Source organism: Mercenaria mercenaria, chromosome 8, assembly GCF_021730395.1.
Source record: "Mercenaria mercenaria strain notata chromosome 8, MADL_Memer_1, whole genome shotgun sequence".
NCBI classification, from domain to species: domain Eukaryota; kingdom Metazoa; phylum Mollusca; class Bivalvia; order Venerida; family Veneridae; genus Mercenaria; species Mercenaria mercenaria.
In genome coordinates this window covers 52,002,404-52,028,913 of record NC_069368.1, presented here as the reverse complement: position 1 = coordinate 52,028,913, position 26,510 = coordinate 52,002,404, and the positions used below count along the sequence as shown (strand labels likewise).

The 26,510-nt window shown below is 32.8% G+C and overlaps 1 protein-coding gene across 1 annotated transcript in view; it reads left to right on the top strand.

Moving 5' to 3' along the window:
• LOC123565337 (chondroitin sulfate synthase 1-like) overlaps positions 1 to 11,914 on the top strand; it is a 55,941-nt gene extending 44,027 nt beyond the window's left edge. Inside the window, exon 2 of the mRNA XM_053549983.1 lies at positions 503 to 11,914. Coding sequence (XP_053405958.1) covers positions 503 to 2,038 — 1,536 coding nt within the window. The 3' untranslated portion in view covers positions 2,039 to 11,914. The remainder of the gene's footprint in view (positions 1 to 502) is intronic.
• The last annotated feature ends 14,596 nt before the right edge of the window (positions 11,915 to 26,510 follow it).

Sequence of the window (26,510 nt, the reverse complement as noted above, 5' to 3'; positions counted from 1 at the left end):
CGCAGATGTGCAGGCTGGTCTGGATCCATTCTGGTTGCAAATGCACTATGTTGGTTTTCTCATGGTGCGGCTCATATGGCTGTTTTGTATTGAGCACACGTTTACTTGGCTGACAAGTCAAACATTGAAAGTAAACTTTGAAATGTCATATAATAAAATTAGTATTGAATGCATTGCAAATCAATAGTCAAAATTATTGGCCTTTAATTTTAACTTTTGACTGGCTAGCCATTAAGTAAGTGTATAAATACTATCCTAACAACATGTATTTTCCACAGTTTTCTGTACTTCAGGACAAACAGGCCACACTATGTAAAAATCATTAAATGTTTCAAAAATAGTTCCGAGAAAACTAGTTCTTTTAATAGCTCATGGAGTATTGGAAAAAGTTGGATACGTTTCAACCAAAGCAGTTAAAATTACTTATATGTACATTAAAAAAACAGTATACTTGAAAGTAACAAATTTTAGAAGAATAAAATATGATTCTCTCTCCTTTCAGATGCAGAAATTCTTCTACCAGAACTTCAAAGAATACAAAGGTTCTTTTGTTGACACCCTACTGGATAAAGAAGTGCAGAGGGCCATCACGCTTCATCCAATCAAAATGCCAACATACCAGTATCGGATCAGCAACCATTTCACGTCAGTCAAAATCAAAGAAATGCAGCAGAAAGAATTGGAACTCCATAGAGAAATAAGCGAAATGAACCAGGTTTTAAATACGAAATCAGATTTCGATAAATATGGACTAAAACCATCAGTAACGACTTACATACCACAAAAAGCAAGTGATGTAATTGGATGGGAATTCATCAATTCAAAAGTAGTTACATCACATTTAAATGTAAACCCTAGAAAAGGTTTAACATCTTTCCGTAAGGACTCTTTAAATGAAGTTGTTTCTCAAACAATGGAGATCATTAACAGAAATTCAAAACATAGAGGAAGAACTATTGACTATAAAGATGTGTTATATGGTTACACCAGTACAGATCCTTTAAATGGCGCTAATTATATACTTGATATTTTACTTACATATAGAAAACATAAAGGAAAGAATTTGAATGTCCCAGTAAGGCGGCACGCATATTTACACCAGTCTTTCTTGAAAACAGAATTCATTGAAAGTCCATGGACGTCAGAAAGAGACAGCGTGGTCACTGCAGACTCTGGGCATATATTCCAGCAGTTCAGAGGCAATGAGAAGAATTTGGGAAAAGATAAATTAAAAGAAACTGTGCATTTGATTCTTCCTTTAGCGGGAAAAGTCAAAGAATTTGATAGATTTATGAGAATTTTCGAAGAAATTTGTTTAGCTAAGAAAGAAAATGCTCAAATGCATATAGTTTTGTTTACAGAGAATAGTTCAACACAGGAAGTTGAAGACATTTTAAATATAGTTGGCAAATATCAACGAAAATATGGCGGCCATCTTTTAGAAGTCATAGAAACAGAAGGGGATTTCGCTCGAGCCAAAGCTCTCGATTTAGGTGCAAAACAGTGTTCATTAGATGATTTGATATTTTGTGTAGATGTTGATATAGTGTTGACAACAGATGCACTAAATCGTATACGACTAAACACTATTCAGAGTGTGCAAGTGTATTACCCAATAGTGTTCAGTCAGTATGATTCAAGCGTTATATGTGGTGACAAATCAAAATGTAAGATTGATCCCCAAGATTTCACCCATCGTATGGGATACTGGCGGCAGTTCGGATATGGGATAGCTGCAATGTATAGGAGTGACCTTGAACGTGTCGGTGGCTATGACACCGGTATACAAGGTTGGGGAAAGGAAGATGTTGACTTGTTTGAAAAAGTTGTTCAAAGTAATCTAACAATCTTTCGTGCAGTAGACACTGGCATGGTTCATGCATTCCACCCTGTTAAATGTGATGTAAACCTAGAACCTTCTCAATTCCAAATGTGTATAGGGACCAAGGCTACATGTCTCGCTTCGCAGTACCAGTTGGCGGAAATGACTCTTAAAATTGATAAAATACTCAACAGAAATTTAGATGTAAAAGTTTGACCATAGTTTAATTCTAGAAAATTATTTTATAGTTTAACTTTGTCTGTTGAAATTTATTTTGCTTTTTGCACCCATGTTGTGAATGTTATCAGAGCAAAAAGCTTTTGTAAGGAAGGAGATGTTCTTTGGCTCCTATTATTTCTGTATCTTAAGGCTCAGGGTACTATGAAATATATTAATAGCATTTTGAAGTTTATTTTCCTTAAAGTTTTCCTGTTTTTTTCCCAAAATAGCTATTAATTCGCAACAGGAATTTGTGGATTCGAAAATTTGAAGCTAACTTTAACAGTAATGAAAATTGCATTTGTTTATCGGGATTGAATTTTGTGCATGTATTAACATCAAAGTACAGCTCAACTTGTATTGTATTATGTCAAGCACTTACAGACAGGAGTTGGCACCCACAAGCAGTGCTTTGGCACCCACAGGCAGTGCTCTTGTTTAGAATGGTCTTTTAAATCCACAGGCTCTGAAGAAAATGATGTGATGAAAAACATTAAAGTGTATTTGAACATTCTGTCAAAAATTAATGACATCGTTTTGCGTATTTTGAAAGAGCGTTAAAATTGAATAATAAGCCTTAAGGTAGTTCTGCACTTAAAACCTGGATTCAGCATACGGAAATGAAAATCAGTTTATGAATTAATGGGAACCCGTGAGTAAATTTATTAAAATGGCAGTGATACTGTCTAAAGTTAAGATATGATATTAAAACATCTGACACGTTAAATAATTCAAAATAATGTCTTAAAATTAGCTTGAAATAGGCGGTTCACTTTAATTATTATCAAATATCTAAAAAATAAGCTCACGGACCTGTGCATTTTATTTCACCTTATAGGTCATTTGTTTATTTATGACTATGAGACGTGTCATGAAAATCTACATTGCAGAAAAAATTCTGTTCGCGAAAATGATATGAAAGTTGTGATTTTCCCTTAGACTTCCATTGCAAAAGATTGCGTGAGATCCAATAGGTCAAATCAGTCTAGCAAAAGAGGTTAACCAAATCCTACATTGTAAAAAGCATTTTGAGTCAAACATGCAGAACTACCTTAATGGAAATGAGCACCAAAGTGACTTATTCTCTATTATTTTGCTGGTGGGTATTTTGTAATCGTGGGACTTAAAATTATATTTAATGGCCATTGGTTTATTCAGTAGAGACTTTTCAAGTAGGTTTAGGGACGTTTTTGTACTTCAAATTGTTGTTACAACTGGTTTTATTTAAGCGCTGTTAGTTTTTGTAGTTGTTTTTTAATTATGAAACATTAGGCCAGTGGCAAACCAGTTATTAAATACAAAATTAACATTAAAACCATATGTTAACATCATGTATTGTAATTAAATATATCATGATTTCCTGTATTATGAGTTACCAGTGACATTTGCACTAAAGAGAATGAGCTTTAGAAAATTATTTCTTGTTTAAAAATATGTATTTGAAGACTTTTGTTCCCACAGTTCTGCATTAATCAAAGCAGACGCAAAAAAAAATAATCTTTTGGTAAAACCACTGCTCATTTTATTCCCATCATGCACTGCAAAAAAGTTATAACTGTCCCGATTTTGTTGTTTTAAATTCTAATTTATTCTAATACAAAGTGCCATTTAAAAGGATGCCCCAAAGATATATTATACAAAACCAGACATTTTCTAGACTTTATTTTTGTGAGCATTTTTTTTTTTTTGAGCTGTGAATTTCAGTTAATGCAGTACATCAAAGGATTGAAAGTAATTAATACTTGCAGCTCTATAGATACAAGTAAACACCATTAGGCACAATTTAATAAATTTGTCTTTTTAAGCATTTTGTGTATTTTTCATTTTAACCGCTTTCTCAAACATATTTTTCCTTCATTTTAACGTCTTTCACAAACACTTTATTAAAGGAAAATAAATATTTAGCTTTCAAGTTATTTTACGCAATTTGTATGAAAATATGTTTGAGATATTATCTGACACTCCACCCCTTTTAGTCAATGAAGTATGTCTCCTAAATTAATGTACCCGAGAATCCTGTATACTGTTTATTGTATATTGATAATGATATTAAGAATGTAAGAGACTACAAAAACCTAGGTTCTCATCATAGGGCTTTATAAAACTCTTAAAGAGAAAAAACATTAAGCTGAATGATATATGGGTTTTGATGAATAAGTTTTGAGCGAGAGAACAAAGTGCCCTGACCCAACTATGAATTTAAATTTTCTTATGTACATATTCTGTTCATATTCTGTTAATAATGACATCTATTTAATAGTGATATGCACTGAAATGAGACTTTAGAGACGTGGGAACATCCTTCTTATATATTGTAACTTAACTTTTTTGGAGAATAGTGAGAGGTATTTACATGTTCAAGCAGGTTCTAAAAAAGAATGTAATGATTTGAGTGACATACCATTGTTAAAAAAAACATAAAGCAAAACATAAGTATTTGAACCCTTTTCATGCTGTACACGATTGATTCTACCTTTGCAACCAGTGATCAAGATCTGCACTGTTCGCCATTCAGTCAGTATCTTTTTGTAAACATTCCTTTTAACAGTCAGTGATACTGGCCAAATTGAAAGATGGACAAGTTCATTATAGAAATTTAGCAGGGTAAGGGTTAAGAAATATGTTTCAGTCTGGGCCAAAATCATAAAAAAATAAACAAGAGTGGCCCTGATGGCTCTAAATAGTTTCATTGCTTTGCATGTATAAAAACACATCTGGAAACAAGTACATTGGAGCAGCTTAATGAAACTACTTTCTTCATGCAGTCTTCATGGCTGTAACCTACCATGTTTTAGTAATTAGTGAATTTGTTGAGCTTAAAGATAAAATAAGTGGTTCGTAAAAAAGCAAGTTTGAAAAAGAGCTTTTATTTTGTTCTTGGTCTGGTTTGAGTGAACTTTAGCGGAAATATGTTTTATCTGGAATTCTTTTTTGTATCTTTTGAACATATGATATGAATTTAATACATCTAGATGTGTCTTTATTTTGAAAACTTGTATTGTCATATTAAAAGGTTGTTTATAAGTTCAGATTATTTATTTTGTACTAAAGTTTGAAATATTTATAGGTTATTAGATTTGTATCGAGAAATATGCACGAGTTCTGTAGCAGAAATATTGCGCGACTTTTGGAGCGCAATATTATTCCGCAAAAGAAAGAGTGCATATTTCTCAATGCAAACCTAATAATCTTTTTGTTACATACGCATCTACACTTAAAATTATTATATAAATGCTATAAATCTGTTATTAAGCCTGAGCGGAATTGAAAGTATCATCATTAAAGAACTTTTAAACGCGACGACATATATAAAACTGACGTCACAGGCCCAATATGAACTTTGAATGTCAATATGGAAAAATATTGATGTTTCAGGTTCCATTGAAAGTGAACGGAGTTATTAAATGATTATGTAATAATATACATTTCTAGGTAAATGGAAAGGTCAAATTTGAAGAAAATATTGCTGTAGCTTCAAATTTTTCAATTAGTTACAGTTCGGCCTTCTTTAAAATATTTTCTGATCTACTGTAAGGTACTGAAACTAGACACTTTGATCAGAAAGGCAGATATTGCCTAGGTAAGTAATTTAGGTTACGATTGGGAACAAAAATTATTAAAACAGATGTCCAATTTCCTGCTGTTACAGCTTTCTCAGAAAAGAAGTTGTAATAGATCAAAATGTCTTCATTTATTATTCACTGTGTACATTTTATTTCAGTTGTTGTTGTTTTTATTTATTACTTATTTTCATTTTACTATGATCAGTTCATTTGGTTGCACCAATTGAAATATAACCAAGCAACTGTAGTAAAGGAACACACCTTTATCTTCTTTTGTTTGTAGCGGTTGGTGTATTTTTCCTATATGTCTAAGGTCGATTTCATTTTATTTCATTGCATAAGAAAATCAAAGAAATTTTGTGATATCTTTGTTGTCAGTTTTATTGTTTAATAATTGTATACATCCTTTGGATAGTATTTTTTATGTTACATTTTATGTGGTGTCTTGTTCATATGCCAGTTTAAGGATTTAAGCTCAGTTAAAAATGAATAAGGGATACTGCGTGCAGCACAATTTTGGCTTATGTATTTTAGTATCATTATCTGTTTGCCGGTTGGTGGCCAGCCGACTGGCTATTTGATGGTGTAATAATGAGTCAGTCTTTTGGTAGGTCACGTGTAAATAATAACGAGTTTAGTTTGTGTGTTTAACTTACTGATTATGATTTCATATTGGTACCAAGAAAATTACCTTACCAAACATAGATATAAATAATAAGTTACGTTAATATGATATAAAATATGTGCACCTCCTGTTACCACAAAATTTAAATAAAATTTAAAATCATTTTCTGCTCATGTGTGAAGACAGACATTTTCACTCATACAGTCATGTTTTTAATGATAATGTTTTCATTAGGAAATTATGTTGAAATTCCCCTATTTTATGCAGGTAGGTCTTGATGGTTGTCTTCAGAATTAAATCTGGTATAATAACGATAAATAATAATAATAATAATTGTACCTCAAAGAAATTATCTGAAAACTCAAGCCTTGTACTAATAGCATGCATGGGAGAGCACTGCAAAAAAAGTTAAACTTTCTTTGAGAGTTATAATTAATCTCCCTTTATCACTGCTAGTCTGTGTTAAATGTTGTCAATGTTTCTCTATCATATTTTTTCCTTTCACTTTTCTATTTGGTAGTCAATTGTCCTTTCCTCACCCCTAAAAAGTAATTTGTGTTTTACTAAAGTATTCAATACATGAAATACCTCATGCAAAAAAGTTGTGGTCCATTCTGCTAACATTATATTCTGCCTACAGATGTTTTCATAACAATCTTGCTTTACCATAAAGTCCCATTTAATTGGAAGTTGTTAACAAAACAAAGTATTTTAATGAGGACACCAAGGTATTTAGTGTTGTTTTTTCTTCATCAGGTAACATTTTAAACAACTGGCATTTGAATTTAAATTCTCATTTTTGTGTATTTAGTTAACTTATCTTGCTTTGTTGTGAACTTTTTTATATTACAATGTCATGAAGATTTTCTGTGATTCTGAAACCATATATGCTTGAATATTTGGAATAAAAGAACCTCCCATCTAGCTTGTATATTAGTAAGTGTATCAAGCGCTTTGCCATTCTGTGACAAATTTTGTGTAACTTTTAACATTTGAGCTGATGCACAAATTTCATGTAAAAAGTTTTTTGTGTAGAATACTCAGTGGCTTGAGCAGATCCTAGGGCTGCTTACAGCTCTATTTGAGCCGCGTCATGAGAAAACCAACATAGTGGCTTTGCGACCAGCATGGATCCAGACCAGCCTGCGCATCCGCGCAGTCTGGTCAGGATTCATGCTGTTCGCTTTCAAACCCTATTGCAATTAGGGAAACCATTAGCGAACAGCATGGATCCTGACCAGACTGTGCAGATCCATGCTGGTCGCAAAGCCACTATGTTGGTTTTCTCGTGGCGTGGCTCATAGATTGTATCAGACATACAAAAAATATTTAGGAGAGGTTTTGCTTATTTCCCAAATGCAGGAAATTGTATGCCAAATGTATAAATGCTATAGTTTTCAATAGGTTACTTTTGCTTTGAATTGTAATGATTTTGTAACACATTTTAGCTATTGAGAATTCAGTTTTTTCATTACAGTTCAAAAATCTCATGCCAGTTAATAAATTCTCCACTTAGTTTTATACAGGGTTCACAGACCTTGAAAAGTCCTTGAATTTGATGGTAATCCTTGAAAATTCCTTGATTGAATTTTACCCTAAACTCTTTGAAAATGTTTTGTCATTGACTTTGCTTTGTGGAAAGAATAGATTAAAGAAAAATGAGAGAAAAAATCTTATCACAAGTTATTTCCATTTTTAGTAAAATCGGCTGGAAGTTTCTTAAAAACCATTTTATCGAAAGTACGTATAACGATTAATTCGGAAAATCATATGTGTGAACAGGAATGAATTGGGCATCATTAAAGACCATAAAACACCATTTTTTTTTCAACAAAATTGGCAGCAAGTTGTTTAAAAATTATTATATTGAATAAGTACCAATAACAATGATTAAGGATGTGTGAACTGGATTAAATTGGGCATCATTAAAGACCATAAAACTTGGCTAAATATATTAAAAGCTGACAAAAGAATGTGCATTATGTCTCTCATTTTGACAAAATTGTATTTAAAGTATAAATTCTGGAAAAGTTCACTGAAAAGTCAAGCAACAGCATGTAAAGAGTTGATAATAAAGTTCTTTGTACTCTGGTATGCTAAACCTTCTTGGTTATGTATACATATTACAATGAATGTCTGAAAAAGTTGATACATACTATGATTCAAGTGGTTTTGAGAACTGAAGGCCTTGGATATTTGAAAAAGAGTGCTTATAAAGTCCTTGAAAAGTACTAGATGGTTTGTGTGAACCCTGTAAATTATATGGAGAAGTTGTCAAAGACAATCAGTTTTGGAGAATTAGATTAGATTTGCACATCTTGCACAAAATACACGTATAAGAAATAACTTAAATAATATAATATATTTCACATATTGCAATAATTATAAATTTTTTTTATTCCCATATTATTGGTGAATCTTGCATACATGTATTTTACAATAAAAACAATATTCTCTAATGGTTTTACTGGGATGGTGTATGGGGTTTGCACCTGGCATGTGCCCTCCCAAAGTCTATAGTGCATACAATTTTTTACATTTTTCTCTGCAATTCAAAGTCAGTTGCATGAAAAATTTTGTACTGGCTTCACTAAAGGCTAAAGAATTATTATCATTACCACAGAGTGCTGTATTCATATGCATATTGGAATTGTTCTCTTGGTTTCTGTAGCATAACATGTTTTTCTTGCTTCCCTCCCAGCTCGTCAATCATCATAGCTAACACCAGAGAGGGATATAAGCTTAAAAAAAATATTTTTTGTTGCTTGCAATGTATGTTTACATTACAACTGTCATAGGCGAAAATCCAACAACAAACAAAAGCTTTTCCTTCACTCGCATGTCTTCATTTAGTGTTATTTAACCACAGGGAGTGAACAGAGCAAAACAGTCACCTTCGAAAAAGACTTGTTATATATTACACTAAAATAAAACTTTAAAAGTAACAAAAGTTCATGCCGCCCCTGATGTTGGTGCAAATATTTTGAAACAAATGTACATAAAATTTTAATAGTTTATTTACAAGAGCTTTACATTGTACATATTTGCAAAAGGTAAGGAACATATTTTTAAGAGCAATATGCTTTACACAGATACTGAAATTTAGGTACACGTTTAGAATAAACATAAATGTTGTGCCAAAATTAGGGTATATATTTTTAAAAGCTACATTTATATTAAATAAAATGTACATATTTTTATGAGCTGAAAGCTGTATTCTATGGGCTTATTTAATTTGTTTTGAGTGTTTAAACTTTTGCAATGTTGAGGTAAAAATGGAGAAAGTACATGGGTACAAGGTGTTTAAAACTAGTGACACCTTTCTCATGAAAATGCTTGGAGATATTGTTTTGATTAACTTGATAATTAAGATGAGATGGGACCTTAACACAAATTTTAAATTTTAGTTGAAAACTCTGAACAAAGTTTGTATTGAAAAAGGAATATGAGTGATTGTTTTTGAAGCTGAAAGTATCACATTCCGTTGAATGTGTTTTGTATGATTTATGAATTGTTACACTTAACCTATCCTCTGTTCACACATACATCCAAAAATCAATTTCAGGTGTAAAACGTATGAACATGCATTGTAAGGTTTAAATTTATGGTATAAATCACACTATTGAAAGAATATATATTGTTGCATTTATTGCATTGAAATGTCGCAATATCCAAGTACTGTTGAACAGTTTGTCAAATACTTTCTTGTTAATTTTGATTTATTGAATAACTTATTTTAAGATATTTGGTATGTATATTTTACTGTGAATGAATGGAGTGAATATTTCACACAAGAAGGTTCTTTTACATGGTAACCTATAATTATAGTCATTTAGATGGTGGCTGATAATTTCTCTGCCTTTCTCATTACTTTAATTAAATTAAGTCAAAAAAGTATGATGGATGATCCTATGGGGAAGCAAACATGAAAAAATAATTACTTCCAGTCTGTGCTGGGCAATTTCACTGAAATAATTTAGAAATCTTTTTATTTTTTTTAGTAAAATATACTGATTATTTTCAAAAGGAATTTTATGTATCTACTTTTGAGCTAGTCTGCTGAAAGGAAACAGAATTAACTTGAATACTGGTAAAAATTCAGAAAATTGAAAAGGAAATGGAAGTTATATGAAAAGAAAGGCCTGGTTAAAAAGCCAATAATTAAATCTTGGTTAAAAAGCCAATTATTAAGTCTTGGTTAAAAAGCCAATAATTAAGTCTATAAAAGAAAGACCTGGTTAAAAAGCCAATGATTAAATCTATAAAAGAAGACCTGGTTAAAAAGCCAATAATTAAATTATCTTGATTGAAAAGCCAATAATTAAATCTATAAAAGAAAGACCTGGTTAAAAAAAAAAATTAAATCTATGTTTTGAAAAATTCTTATGCAGTAATTGTACAGTCCTATTTTATGAACTTGGAGGTCTTTTTTTTTTTGCATAATGAGTAACCAAGATTTCACGCCCAAAGCCACAGATGATCATATCAGTATTTTATTCCTGACAAGAAACTGGTTCATTGATCATCATCATTATATTTGCACTCCTACATGTTCCATCTTACTGCTTTGGTAATTATGTCGCCTATTAAAGAAATGAATATTTATAATTTAAACAAGTGAAAAGATATTTAAGTTAAAAGGATATCATCCGATGGATGCAAGTTAATGTTCCTTTAATAACTACTTTATATTTATAAGATTAAGACCAAAGTACATCATTAGGTGTCCCAATGTCATGGTGACACACTGAATAGTTCTTCTATTTTTGTTTTGAAGTTCAAAACTATGAATAATGTCCCTTTAGGGATATTTTTTTCTGTGAATTATGATAAGTTTTGTATGGAATCCATTTGTGTAATTAAGTTAAGAAGTAATGACTAAATAGTATTTTTAAATTTCCATTATATGGGCATTTAATTGAAACATTTATGAAAGTTATAGTTTGAAATATATAAGTGAATGCTTTTTCTCAGCTACAAAATGTCAGTTAATTGAGAATTGCAGTAATTTTGTTAGAATGAAATTTCATGGTAATACCTGTTTTTTTTGAGTGTATAAATTGCTTGATTTCAAATTCTGAGGAGATTTGTTTGCTGTTAAGACATAATTGACTGGATTGATATAAGCACAGAATACATATAATATTTATAATTTCCCAGTTTTTGTAGAAATTATTGTATTTTCTTTCAGATTATTCACTGCAACTTTAGTTTTATGTATATATGTGTGAAAATGTATAAACACGTGTAATTGACTGTATGTGTTAGTGTAATGTACATGTCTTCTTAATGCATAATGCTCAATGTGCTACCAGTATTGTTTTTCAAGCTGGACTTGGAAAATATTTAAATGCTTGCTAGTTGGTTTTTTTTGGAAAGCACGATTGTATTGTGACATTTTTCAGAAATAACAGGAAATTTTGACTTTTGTTTAGAAATACACAGAATGTAGAAATTTAGTACAGAATGTAACCTTAAAAAAGAAGGTTGTCAGTGTTTTTTTTTTATTGAATGATTGGTAAGTACTGTTCAGAATGGTGACACCTCGCATGCTTATTGAAATGTATAATGAAAACGTGCACGTATTCGTAAATATATGTAATCTCAACTTCTTCTATTTACTTAAACAAAACATTTGTTAAAGCAATATTGTCATGATAGCTGAAATTGAAGTTATTTTGTGTACTCTGAATAGTTTTGTGTTCATCACTAGTTATTAGTTCACATGAACATTGTTTAGGTGAGCTATAAGTATAGGTGAATGGTCCAGCGTCCGTCATTAATATTTTAACTGAATCACCTCTGAAACTACAGATCAGAATTTCTCTAGCACCCAGGCAAGGTCCGCTCGCAATTTTGTTCAGATGATTAAAATATAAATATCTTCAGATCACTTTCTCTTCAACAGCTTGGTGCATCTTCATTGAACTTGGTCTAAGGTATTGTCTTGAAGTCCAGTTTCAGATTTTTTGGGTAAAAAGTGGGCACTTGACCCATTCTGTATTTTTTTTAAAGTGGAATTATACGCATTTTTCAAGTAAAAATACAGCACAAATAGATATGTGTGTAAAAAGGGTGGAGAAAATTATAGTTTTTAACCCAGTATACCAAACTCTTCCTGTTACCATTACGAAATAATAACTTTTTAAATATGACTTTTCTTATTTTGACTGGGGCAGTCTTTTTAAGGAAAGTCAAACTGCTTGCAGGAGTTGCTTCCCTTCAACCTCAGAAATCTCTACTTATAGGTAAGGGAGATCACTGCGTACAAGACTGAAGAAATGAACTATTTTTTATAAGTCCGATTTCTTCATTTCTAAAGCAACACTTTCAAATACTTATGCGGCATTATTGTTAATTAAACACATTTAAATGCACAGCAACCGAAAATTTGCTTTTATAAAACATTCACCAAAAACACGCTACGTGCTGTAAGATGCGCATAATGCCACTTTAACTTACTACAATTGTTGCTAATCATGATTCAGTGTCATAAATATATTCAAGGTGAAATAGTCAAGTTGAGGTCAGCGACTGAAGGCCTGTATGGCCTGTTTGTTTAAATTTTATAATCATTGTCTTGAAATACCTTTCAGTATTAAGTAAATTGTTGGAAATGGAATACAGACAAAATCCTGGCTGGATTTTGATTAAGATGGACAAAATCTCCTTTTTCGATTTTTTTCAAATACATTATCATTTTCAAGTCATTCTTTTTAAAAATGAATTACCTTTTAAATCATCATTTTTCAATTTATGTAGATGTTTTTTTAATAATTTTTAAGTTTTTAGCTGCACTACAGTAGAGCTTTGTTGTTGCCCTTTTGTCACTGGCATCTGCATCGCAAAAGTTTTACTTGTAAACGGGTTGCTAAAAACTACTAAGCCATATGCTTTCAAACTTCACATATTTTCCATTCATTCCTTTTAAAACTGTACACCTTTTATATTTTGAATGAAAAGTCATAGAGGTCATTTTGTCCATTCTTTTTTATACGCCCGTTTTGAAAAAAAAAACGGGACGTATAATGTGATGGCACATGCGTCTGTCCGTCCGTCGGTCTATCATAATTCGTGTCCGAGACATAACATTATAACCATTAAGGATATTGACTTTAAACTTGGCAGAGGTAGATGGCAATTAGACAATGTGCAGAGCGCTTGAGCCGGCTCTGTAGGTCAAAGGTCAAGGTCATAAATTGGGCTAAAAGGTCAAAATTGGCCATCATATTGCGTGTCTGGAGCATAACCATGCAAGGTATTGACTTCAAACTTGGCTTGTAGGTAAGTGGCGATGAGACGATTTGCAGAGCATATGGACCGGGTCTGTAGGTCAAAGGACAAGGTCACAAATTGAGCTCAAAGATCAAATTTTTCCGTTTTATTTCGTGTCCGTAGCATAACTTATTAACGATTCAAGGTATTGACTTTTCAAACTTGGGGTGTTGTTAGGTTGTGATGAGACGATGTACAGAATGCATGCACCAGGGTAGGTCAAAGGTCACGGTCACAGCAGTGTGAAATCTGTCCATCATATTTCATGTCCAGAGCATAGCGTAAGAACTATTAAAGGTATTGACTTGAAACTTGGAACATAGGCAGGTTTTGATGAAGAATGCAGCAGTCTACATTGCCAGCCCCCTTCCCTAAATTGTTTTTCATTAAGTTTCTTGCCCGTAAGTATCCTGTCTCCTGTTACCAGCAACGCACACACACACACTATGCTCCCCCGCCCCTCCCCTCCCCTCTTATGTCCCACAAAAAATCTTTAAATTTTGTTTCCCTCCTCTGATATAACTCTTCGAGCGTATATTGCCCCGCTTGGCGGAGCTCTTGTTAAAATGATAGAGATAGGTGCCCTCATGTAGTCATTATTACTAAAGTTAGGAAAGACACATTTTGGTCGATATGTATCACATTTGTATATTAATTATTCTATATGTACTCTGATCATTTCATTGGTTTACAGTTTCTTGTCACATGATTTAATTTAATCACAGATTTTTAATTACAGGTAGACCAGACACTGTTGGGGAATTTTTATTGTATTATATGCCAAAGGCTTTGTGATGTCACACTGAATCTGTTATCTTCACTTTACTCTATTTACATGCATTTTTGCTTTATAAATAAACATTTGATACAAAGGTTTGTTTTTGTTGATGATTTTATTTCTTAATGAATCTGCAATTAAAATCAATGTTAATTATTATTACCCAACCACTTCACTCGGAGAATAAGGGGTGTATTGCTTTGCTCAAATGTATCGGTCTGTCCATAGACCAAGTAAGTCGCGGAAATGTTACGACGTATGACTAAATCATGAAGGATGCTTTTGCTAACATGTCATCAAACATTACTTAATAATTGTGATTAGTAGTTGACCCCGATTGTTTTGAGTCCAGGGTCAGTAAAAAAGGGTCAAGTCCACAATACTGTTGAGACTGAAAACGATTGCAATCAATACCTGGAGGACACTGACCTGCAGATGTCAATTTGTATAATTACCTATATGAAATACGAAAAGATATTTTTGTGTTGAACAGGCATCTTCAGGAACCGAACAACTAACACGATCAACATCTTGAGTAACATACAGATTCCCGACATATTATATAGTACAGAAAACAAGCGTCCTGTAAGCTCAAAGTCATCTTGAGTAACAGACAAAGTCTCTACACAAAACGATTGACAAAACCATATAAGCTCAGAGGCGTCATGATTAACAGACAAATTCCCAACATAAAACAATCGGCAAAGCCATCTTGCAAGCACAGAGGCGTTTTGGGTAATATACAAATATTCCACATAAAACAATCGACAAAGCCATTTTGTAAGCTGGAAGGCGTCATGAGTAATAGACAAATTCTCTACTTTAAACAACCGACAAAGCCATTATGTAGGCCCAGAGGCGTCCTGAGTGATAGACCAATTCTCCTAATAAAGCAATCAACAAAGCCATTCTGTGAGCTCAGATGCGTCTTGAGTAATACACAAAATCACAAAAACAGTCGATCGACAATGCCATCTTTTAAGTTCAGAGGGTCACGAGTAACAGACAAATTCCCCACATAAAACAATCGACAAAGCCATCTTGTAAGCTCTGAGGGTCACGAGTAATACACAAATTCTCCAAATAAAACAATCGACAAGGTCATCATGTAAGTTCAGAGGCGTCATGAGTAAGGGCCAAATTCTCTACTTATAACAATCGACAAAGCCATCTTGTACGATCAGAGACATCTTGAGGTATAGACAAATTCTCCACATGAAACAATTAAGCCATGATGTAAGTTCAGAGGTGTCTTGAGTAAAAGACAAATTCTCCACATAAATCAACTGTCAAAGCCATCTTTTAAGCTTGGAAGAATAATGTTATTTGCAATCTGCGCACGAAAACGCTAAAAGCTCTTATGTGAGAAAAGTACGGGAAAGCGTCTTGTTAGCTCAGATACATCTTCGGAAAGTGACAAAGTCCTTACTTAGAATAATGTCGAAATACATGGTTGTAAAAGAGTTTTAAAGACATTTTAAGAAAAGTTAAATAGTGGTAAAAACTCCATCTTGTAAAGAGCAAAGAGACATCATGTGGAGATGCCCCCACCCCACCCCACTCCTACCCACAAAAAAATCAAACACTTCGCCAAACTGCGAAAGTGTGTGCGTTATCTACCCAGTTAATCTACGAAAACCGGTTGGACGAAATGTTTCAGAAAAGTACTTAGAATTGATGTCAGATGCGTAGTGTGGATGAAAGCACTCATTTTGTGCTGTCTTCGACACACTTTATCTTATGGAAATCCGTCCAGTAATAAGGAAAATATAGGCAAATTTTTTTCTGATTCGAGACGTTTTTCTAAAAGAGGCTGGCCGCCTCCTTAAAGCTTAAATATTTTTGTTATTGTTTTCAAGGTATTCTGTCTTTCCATAGGTGCTGGCAATCTGCGTCGTCAAGCTGAAACAGAAAAAGATAACTTTATTGAAATTCCTTGTTGTTCTTAATCAAAAGAAAAAAATACATTTTGAAGATAGTTATAAATAAATTCAATTAGGGAAAATGGTCTAAGCTCAATGCCACCTTGTTACAATATGCAACTGGTATATATGTATTATTTATAGTATTAAAAAAGCATGAAGGATGGTATACTATAACGTAACAATCGAACGGGTCAGACATTAATTTAAAAACTCCATACTTTATGTTACTATTATGTTTAACTAAAATAGTAATTGTTCAACCACAAGATGCAAATTGTCACAGTAAGAATAAGTTGTTAGTTCTTTACGGCAGATAAAGTACAATGTATTTCGTTGAATTATCGGTAAGACATACTCAATGAATATATAACCAGCTCAGGAACCAAAAGAAAATGTACGAATCAATATTACACTATGACTAAACGTGGAGTTAAAATGATTGTCCGGTGTCATAATATGATTATAAGAATTGATTATTTAGATGTCACAGACTTGCTCTAAACAAGTGCATTAGCTTAGAAAAGAACATAAATAAACTCATGTTTCTCTTGTTTCCAGCTAAAAGCGATAGATATGCATCGTCACCTGGCTAATTTATCCATTTTTTCTGCGAAGAGTCCTATACCGGCGCAGCGTTTAAACCATCGTTTCTGTGACAGCTATAGTGTGAGAAACACCGTCTTGCTGGACAAAGAGACATCTCGAGGACTACTCACATATCGATACAGAATGTATTGAAAATATCATAATAAAAATAAAGCGGAAATTTTCAAAAATATTTGTTAAAACTTATGCGGAATGTTATTTTTGTCCACCCGGCTGGCAGCGCTGGATATGCACGTAACTACAGAAGAGATCATATCGGAAGTTACCTTATCAGAGATGCCAACAAATTGCTTGTTAATTGCCTGGTTACCTCATAATTAGCGGACAACACCTTTTTGAGTGGTATTCCTAACACAATTTAGGACAAACTACAGCATATACAGAACACAACAACTCGATCGCTGTATGACCCCATAACTATACTGAAGAAGCTACATTGGCTTCCCGTGAAATAGATTTAGTATAAAACAAACTGAGACATCTAGAGACATTACAAAGGTGAAATTTAGTGTAACGAGCGCATCTGTCAGCATATCTCTGACTTTCCTTTCCGAAATTCATCTGGTTTGACAGGAGCTACATGATTTCAGATGGGTCATGGTGTATTGCAGTTCCTTCAAACTTTGTTAATTTTATATAATAAAATTATATATATATATATATACTGAACTGCTTTTAAACTGTAATAAATATTTAAAGTTCAGCCAAGCTATTGTGATTATTAAAAAAAATATTTTAATAACAAGTAAACGTACCAGTAACCTGAAATGTCTGATGTTGATGTTAATTTTTGAAATCATTCATGCGTGAAAATAGGGTTTATACCTCGACTTCCCAGCTGCGATCAGTCAGATCAACAATGATGAAATTACATTCTGTCCTAAAACATTTTTTCTTTAAATGATGTGGACATAAACTTTTTTTTCATCTCAATGGATATATGATTGATTTTAAGACAAAAATAGAATTTTCCACGTTCACCGTCCTAAAGAACTGATTTGAATTTAACACGAAACAACATGCTATTTTGAAACTGATAACGGAACAGTTAATACTGAGCCTGGAATTCAATGTTAATAAGCACGAATACAATCTGTTTTGATCTTACATATTTTCAATATTACCAAATATCACTTTCATAAAAAAAAATCGGGGATTTTATAAAATCCTTAAATTCAACGAATTTAATGTCATTTTGTGACTCATTTTTGTAGTGTATGTATCATGAGACATACATATATCATTGCATCACATCATGACGCAATAATCCGAGATGCACGGTGGTTCACTTAGGCCTAAAAAAAAAATTCTTTGTTTCCGGTAACATGCTAAAAAAAATTAGGGTAGGTAGGTCGGAAAAACTTTTTTTTTTGGATTTTTTTTTTTTATTAAGGGAGACTTTTCGGAAATTATTTTTGTGTCAAAAAATGAATACAAATAGGGGGTTATGCCTGTAGAGCAGCAGTAAGTTGATTTATAACATCACTGACCATGTTTAAAGCATAAAAAGTGCAGTTTTGCAACTTTTTGTCAAAAAGTTGAAAAAAATGTTCTCCAAGGCCATAAAAACATTTAGGGTCGGGCCAAAAATTTAGGGTAGGTCGGGATACCGGAAACAAACAATTTTTTTTTAAGCCTTAGATTGAGTTGCCTTACAAAGCTGGCTCGCCTTGCACACATACCTGTTGAACTATTACAACTATGTATAAAAGCGGAAGCAAAAAGATGTCTGATCCGAATAGTTACACAGCTATTTCATTGTGTTCAATTATACTTAAACTTTATGAAATGGTGCTTTTAAACTTTATAGAATCTGAAAACCTTGTTAAATTAAATCCTCTTCAAGGTGGCTTTCAAAAACATATAAACTGCTTAATGGCATCGTTCTTAGTCCGAGAATGTATTTACCATGCACGAGAAAATTATTCAAAGCTCTATGCATGCTATTTAGACGTTAAAAAAGCCTTCGACCATATGAATTATAACATCTTAATGTTGAAACCTTCCAGTGTTGGACTCGATCTTGGAATTTTAAAGATATCCAGTAATTTAACACAGAATGCCTTCGGTGGTGTCAGATCTCACCGTATTACATCGGAATTGTTCCGAGTTTTACAAGGTGCCAGACAGCGTCAGGTGACAAGTGCATTGATGTATCTAATCTTCATAAATGGCTTAATGAATACCATCGGGAATGCCAAACATACTACATGTAGTAGCTTTAAGATAGAAAAAAAAACTTGTTTTGGGTGCCCAACTTCTGCTGATGATATGGTTTTACTATCATTTTCCAAAGATGGCTTACAAGAACTCTTAAATGTTTGCTACGAAAAACAGGTATTTCTACAATGTTACAAAAACAAAAGTCATGATTTATAATAATACTAATAATGATACTCAACTTACGTGGCATCTTGGACCAGACAATATAGAAATATCCAATGCATATTCACATCTAGGAATGTTAAGTACAAATACATGTAATATGGAGAATGAGAGCTGTTCGAAATTACGCATCTGGAACATTTTTTAGTTTGTCTGATTGTGATGTTCATGGTGACGGTTTACATCCATCAACTTCAAAACACCTATATTAAACTGCTGTTCTGTCGAAAGCTCTGTACGGTAGCGAACTCTGGAAGAGTTTCTCATATTCTCACCATCAGTCCCTAGAGAGGGCTCATCGCCAGTGCGTCAAGTACATCCAACGAATGCCAACATATTTTAAAACTGATGTTGCGTTGAGCTTAATAGGAATGTATCCCATAGGGTCTTATATCGGCAAGCGAAAACTAAAAATATTTGGTTAGCTATGTGCACTTGACAATTCAAGAAGAATCAAATTTATTTTTGTTCGTAGACTACTAACATTCACGGCAAATTCCCAAAAAAAGCATTAGGCTAAATGCCGGAAATATATAGGATTTTGGGAAAATATGGTTTAACCCACGTGCTGAACACGTATCTAAAAATGCTTCATTTCCCACAAAAAAAAAACAAAACAAAAAAAGAGAAAAAAACCAAAAAAATAAATAAAAAAAAAAAACCCAAACAATGGAAGCAATAATAGCAACCTCCATACATGAATATATCGATTTTGGTTATAAAACAAGCAAATATGTGATGAAAGCATAAAAAATCTGAACAGAATTCACAATACATTTGTACCACGTGCAGTATGGAAATACTGTCAACAATATAGAGATCAAGTAAATTTCTGTATAACAGCCATTTCAATAATAAGCAGATTTTTCTCGTACCAATTTATATGTGTTTGTAAAAAGTGTAATATAGAAACTAATTCAATCGCGATTCACTTAGCGATGTTTTGCAATGAAAACGATGCCATACGTCATAGACTATGGTCTTCGCTACATGACATATTAGGTGAAGAATTTGAGGTTTTCTGTAGCTTAAATCCGATATACAATTAATAGAATTGCTAGCTGACTACATTTTATGTGCAATATATTAAATATCTAAATTTACAAAATAAATATTTATTTTCACTTTGCATAAAATGAACATTATCCACAATGCATTTACTTTATGGCTTTCTTCAGAAAAATGTTTTCTTTTCGTTTCGGAAAGCATACAGATATATGAGAGGTATCCATGTAATTAAGATTCAGTTTGTATTTTCATGCATGCGTCATGCAATGCAATATAAAATATCATAATCATGCACAAAAATATATTTATATACAAATGCAATTACCATTTACAGTATGTTTTTCTATGAATTCTTATTCAATGCAATATAAATGTTGTATCTTTATGAAAGATTCATATGTATATATACATCATATACTATTTGATAAACGACATTATGTCTGAAATCATTAGTCCTCCACCTCTGATTCATGTGGGGAAGTTGGCAGTTACTTGCGGAGAACAGGTTTGTACTGGTACAGAATCCAGGAACACTGGTTAGGTTAACTGCCCGCCGTTACATGACTGAAATACTGTTGAAAAATGGTGTTCAACAAAAAAAAAAAAAAAACAACAACAACAACAACAACAAAAAATACATCATTTAATCGCTTGCTAAATAATGGTGTACCATAATTATATCTGTATATTTACCATGTTTGCCTTTATATTATATCATTTCAGCTTAGATTTATTGTATTTATATCATGCATTGTATGTGTCTCTTCGAATTTGGAGGTAATAAAGACATCTTATCTTATCTGATCTAAAGAGTTTATTTTAATTTAAGATGAAACGACATGTTATTTTAGTGAAACATTTCAAACAATTCGATTTTTAGGCCCATTCTCGAAACTGACAAAGAAACAGTCTTAATATTGAGCTCTTAACCTTACATTAATAAGCACGAATACAGGCTATTTTCAATATTACTAAATATCACTTTCATAAAGAAAAATCGGGGATTTTATAAACTCCTTATTTCAACGAATTTAATGTCGTTTTGTAACTCATTTTTGTGGTGTGCGTATTACGAGACATAAATATATTCGAACAGACTTTCCTTCGTAATTAAATTTTGTTTGAGTTACATGTAACGCATTGTTCTTAGAAAATCTGAATTAAAACCAAAGTAAAAAGGACTTATTTAAAGCTATGTATGTGGGGTTCAGTGTAGAAAAATGAAGGCTTCTCATGCCTACAATTTGTTTATTTCACTGATTTGTAAATACTAATTCTTTAAACAACCATTTTTTGACAATGGAAATTAATATAAGCACTTGTATTGGTTTCCGGAAATGAAACTGTTATTTAAAAAAAATGGGTGTTGAAGCCAGGTCCTTATTTGACAGTATGCGAAGTAAATGTAAGTGCATAACGACCTGGGAGCCGTAGGCGCAAATGCCACCCGTATAATAAGTTTACATGACAATGTTGTCCCGAACGCCACAGTGCGCTGTATAAATTACACCAGGAAAGCGTTGGCAACAATGAGTGACTCAAAGAGGCGCCCCAAATAGCACCTTTTTCACCACTGGTAAATTACCTTTGGCGTGACTCTTCTTTGAGACTTGCAATAAACAAAATAATATTCTGCCCGTATATGTCCTTTTTACAACTGGCAAGTGTCAAAAGATTTCTTTGCGGTAAACAACCCTTATATACGCAATTGTCCCATTATTGCATACGTCGTTCACCTACAAGGTAGGCGTTAACAGAGATAGATAATATTTACATATTTTGTGGTTTGAAAATAATTGAGGCTTTTATATTTTAACGGTAAATTTATTTTTGAAAATCGTAAATATCAAATTAATGAAGTTTTGCCTGTACGAATCATTTTTTTCTCTACAATATACAATTTTCTAAAGCCCTGATTTTTGAAAACATCAGAACATACTTCTAAAATCTGGCAAATAAAGACGGTAGAGTCATGAGCTTGATTACTGGCTGTGCCGCAAGCCACTTTGCATAATCGGGTGTGGGAAAATTACAATTTTGATGACGTGTCCACAGCTAAAAAATATACATCGTAATGAAACTTTCACAGGTATGAATTGCCATAGCGTTTTTTATAATTGATATTCGTTTCATGGTGGGTGGATCTTTTAAGTTCCTGTAAACATTACGTTGAATTTATTTGAGCCGCGCCATGAAAAAACCAATATACAGTAGTGTATTTGCGACCAGCATGAATCCAGACCAGCCTGCGCATCCGCACAGTGCTGTTCGCTAACGGTTTCTCTAATTGCAATAGGCTTTGAAAGCGAACAGCATGAATCCTGACCTGAATCCATGCTGGTCGCAAATGCACTATGTTGGTTTTCTCATGGTGCGGCTCATTTAATTTATATGCAGCATCTATACAAAACTATTCTTGTGATTTATGTGAGAGTTGAAAACATCGAACGAATACATAGAAAATTCAAAAAATATATACGAACTATTAAAATATCTACATCAAATTCTATATTATAAGGGGCATTGGGTATATTCAAATATGTATAAAAAATTTAAATGAATTAAGTTCTTTGTGACAGTTGATATTATGTTTTTTGTTTGCCTTAATTTGTTATATTTACATTACAGTGTACGAGGAGCGTTCAATATGTAATGTTACTCCGTATGTAGTTCCGTAACCACTGGTTATTTTTAGATGCGTTTTCGGCACATTATAGAGCAATTTATTGGCAACCCAATGATATATAAATTATAAAAATTGGTAGATTCAAAGTAAAATTATAATCATTTGAGTGATGTGTACTCGGGTATACTTGACAATTTTATGCCCAAGATATTGAGATTGTAATAAGTAATTCCTTGATTATACTATTCAACAACTAGACCTATAGTTAAATTTTCAGTTTAAACAGATAAAACAAATCATGATCTTCACAAAAACATATGAAAACTAAAATAAAAAAGTTTATAACAGTTTTAAATTGAGTGTTTATATTTTTACTCGAAAAATGATAAGGTGAGTACAACAAGCCTCTGCAATTTTGTCAGGCGCGATAATCATCGTTTAGAAAATTCTTGTTTTTTAAGTTGATACTAGTATCTTAATTCTCGATTGCGAAACTAGTTCTTACAACTTTGATTAATCGCTCTCAACACCCATTCCAGATGGAATCAACCTCGCGTTTAGAATTTTTAGTTGTGTTGTAAAATTAAAAATGCAATAAATAGTTTAAAACAAACGCAAACGCATCACAAATTACTGTACCTCGTAGAAAAATGATAGAATTTTGTGATTTTACAAGTTATTCTATCTTTCTGAGACTCTGGATGCACAGGACAAACCTAAGTTATAATAATGGTCTAGTATACCTGAGTACACCTCACTTAAATGATTATATTTTTACTTTGAACCTGCCGATTTTTATAATTTATATATCATTGTGTTCCCAATAAATTGCTCTATAATGTGCCGAAACCGCATCTAAAAATAACCAGTGGTTACGGAACTACATACGGAGTAACATTACATATTGAACGCCCCTCATACATGTATAATTTTGTCTGTATGTAACGATGAACTAGAAATGTTCAAGTTGATAAAATGTCTGTGGTGTTCTGTTCTGTTCTTCTTGCCATAATCGCACACCTAGTACCATAATTACCCGGAGGCCATTATGACACTAGGTGTACCATTATGGGTAGGAGGCACACACCAGCCGTTTATTGACCATTTTAATATAATACATTCTTATTTTTATCTTAGTACTTTCATTTTTCATATTTTTTTCTAACTTATAAATATCACTTGTATTGTTTTTTTTTCTCTACAGTGTCATCAATATTTGAGAATCGATCTGAAACGATTCAGCAACCATTCACCCGCCATTATGGCATTGCCACATGACGTAGACATCAGAACGCGCGGACGCTCCAGTTAACCGGGGCCATTATGATTATGGTGCGTGAGGCACACGGCGCCATTATAGATCCGTCAACGGCGGTCGTAACGACTTTTTTTCCAACTTTTTTTTGCCTACTATGTATAGTATGTATAATAGATCTAATAAAATTGAAACGATTTGGTGCAAGATATTTAAAAAATGAAAATTAGCGAAATGAACGGCAGAATAGGATCAGCAAATCCATGAATCGCGATTCATGTTTAATTTGCCGATCCTATCAGATCTATGTTTAGTTGGTCATTTTGCGTGAACTCTGAAAAAATAAATTCATATCTGAGATTTACATTATATTTTCTTTCCATTTGTAAACACGTTAACGGGGGTGGATGGGGGGGGGGGGGGGGGGGGGGACAGATCAAATATTACGTCATCTAGAACGTGCTCCCTGACTACACGTGAACGTCGTCGAAACAGCGATACTTTGGCGCCTTTTTCTTGTGGTTCATACAAAATGAACGTCATAATTTTCAATAGAACGAATGGTGAGAATGTAGCTATTAAAGTATTTAACAGCTAGAGACAAAGTCTTAGTTATTTTTTATCAGCCCTCGTAGAAGAAAAAGAATCTGTGTAGACGGAAATGTCCGGCTTCCTGGTAAATGCTTTTGCGGTTCCTCGGCCTCGATATTCCCATCTGCACAGAGGACGATTTGATTATCTGCAGATAAGCCGTATGCTTTCTTCTATCGAGGAGACATAGACGAAACTTCACCTACTGATTGTATAACTGCAAAGTTAGACACGACTGAAGGGCCAACCATTTGAACTTCTTGAGAGTGTGCGGTGGGGATAGGATTTTTCCAGCGAGCAGACAAAATTCACTTTGTATTAAAGTTCAGATCTTGAAGTACACATTCTTTTTAGAGTAAACCAGATACATGTCTTTTGTCTTTCAAAATATTTGTTGTTTTACTCATGATGATCAAAAATCGATAAACAGAATAAAGATAGACATTGTGTATTGATAAGTCCACATAAAATGGCTGAATGTAAATATTTTGTCTAATACTTCTTGATTAAATTTTCACATAAGAAATAGTTTGACCGGAATTTGACGTCATAATTTTCAATAGAACGAGTGGGTAGAATATAGATATGATTACTATATATAAAAGCTAGATACAAAGTTTTCGTTATTTTTTAATAGCCCTCATAGAAGAAAAAAGAATCTGTGTGGACGAAAATGTTGAGATACAATATTCAGGAGCATGCTCCTCTAGAACCTTTTGAACTGTTGAATCAGCAATGGTGCAATTCGAGGTATTTTTGGAGGTTCAATCTTTCCTGCTTTGAAATTATTAATGTAGCCTGTTAACATCATGTGCAGAGCCACGCCTTTGGGCCTAATCGATAGCTGTGCTAATGTTTACCCTACAAACACGTGTATGACAAAAATATACCTATTAGTATTTTTCACCAATAATAATATATTGATTGTATGTAAACTGCATAAAACAATCTAGTCCAAGATTTGTAAAATCAAAGAGTGGATTGGTAGAAAAAGGGAAGTTTAGTTGTTTGTGCAAATGTTCAAAAATATGTTCGGCAGATTTTAGGAGGTTGCGATGGGCGTTGGATATCACCTGAACTGTTAGTGTATGTATGTATACCGTGGGAGTTAGTCTGCACGGGAGTGTACGAACGTTTTCCAAGTTTTGGATCAGGATGAGAATTTGAACTTCTTTAATGAGTTCCCTTATCTTGGGGTACAATTTACCGCAAATGATTGTTTTGATCAAAGTTATAATAATAATAATAATAATAATAATAATAATAATAATTATTATTATTATTATTATTTAAAGAGGATAACGTATTTGGCTGTAGCCCACAGTCTAACATGTCCTCTAACAATAATTTCAAAAAAATCTATCCTTGACATGAATTAGATATTAATTATGAACAAGTTATTCCTTAGTGACATAGTCTGTAGTATAATGCCACGAATTATAAGTACAGGCAATATCAGAAGATAAAATTTTGTGTACAAGTGGTTAAAGAATAAATGTTATTTGTAACCCGCGCACGAAAACCCTAAAATCTCTTATGTGAGAAAAGTACGGGAAGGCGTTGGATTTCATTTGTTAAGAAAAAGTAATACTATTGTTATTATATCTTCATGAAATCAAGCACATGTAATAACAGAAATAGACTATAGAAAACATAAAAATACACCATATAAAAATGTGAACACTGCAAGACATTAGACTGAAAGAGGTAAAAAAAAATAAACAAAATATATGTTGCATGAATTATACAAAACTAAGACGATAAGAAAAGAAAAACAAAACGAAGGCAATGCCACTTAGTACAATTTAGTGAGAATCAATCAAAAGAAAATG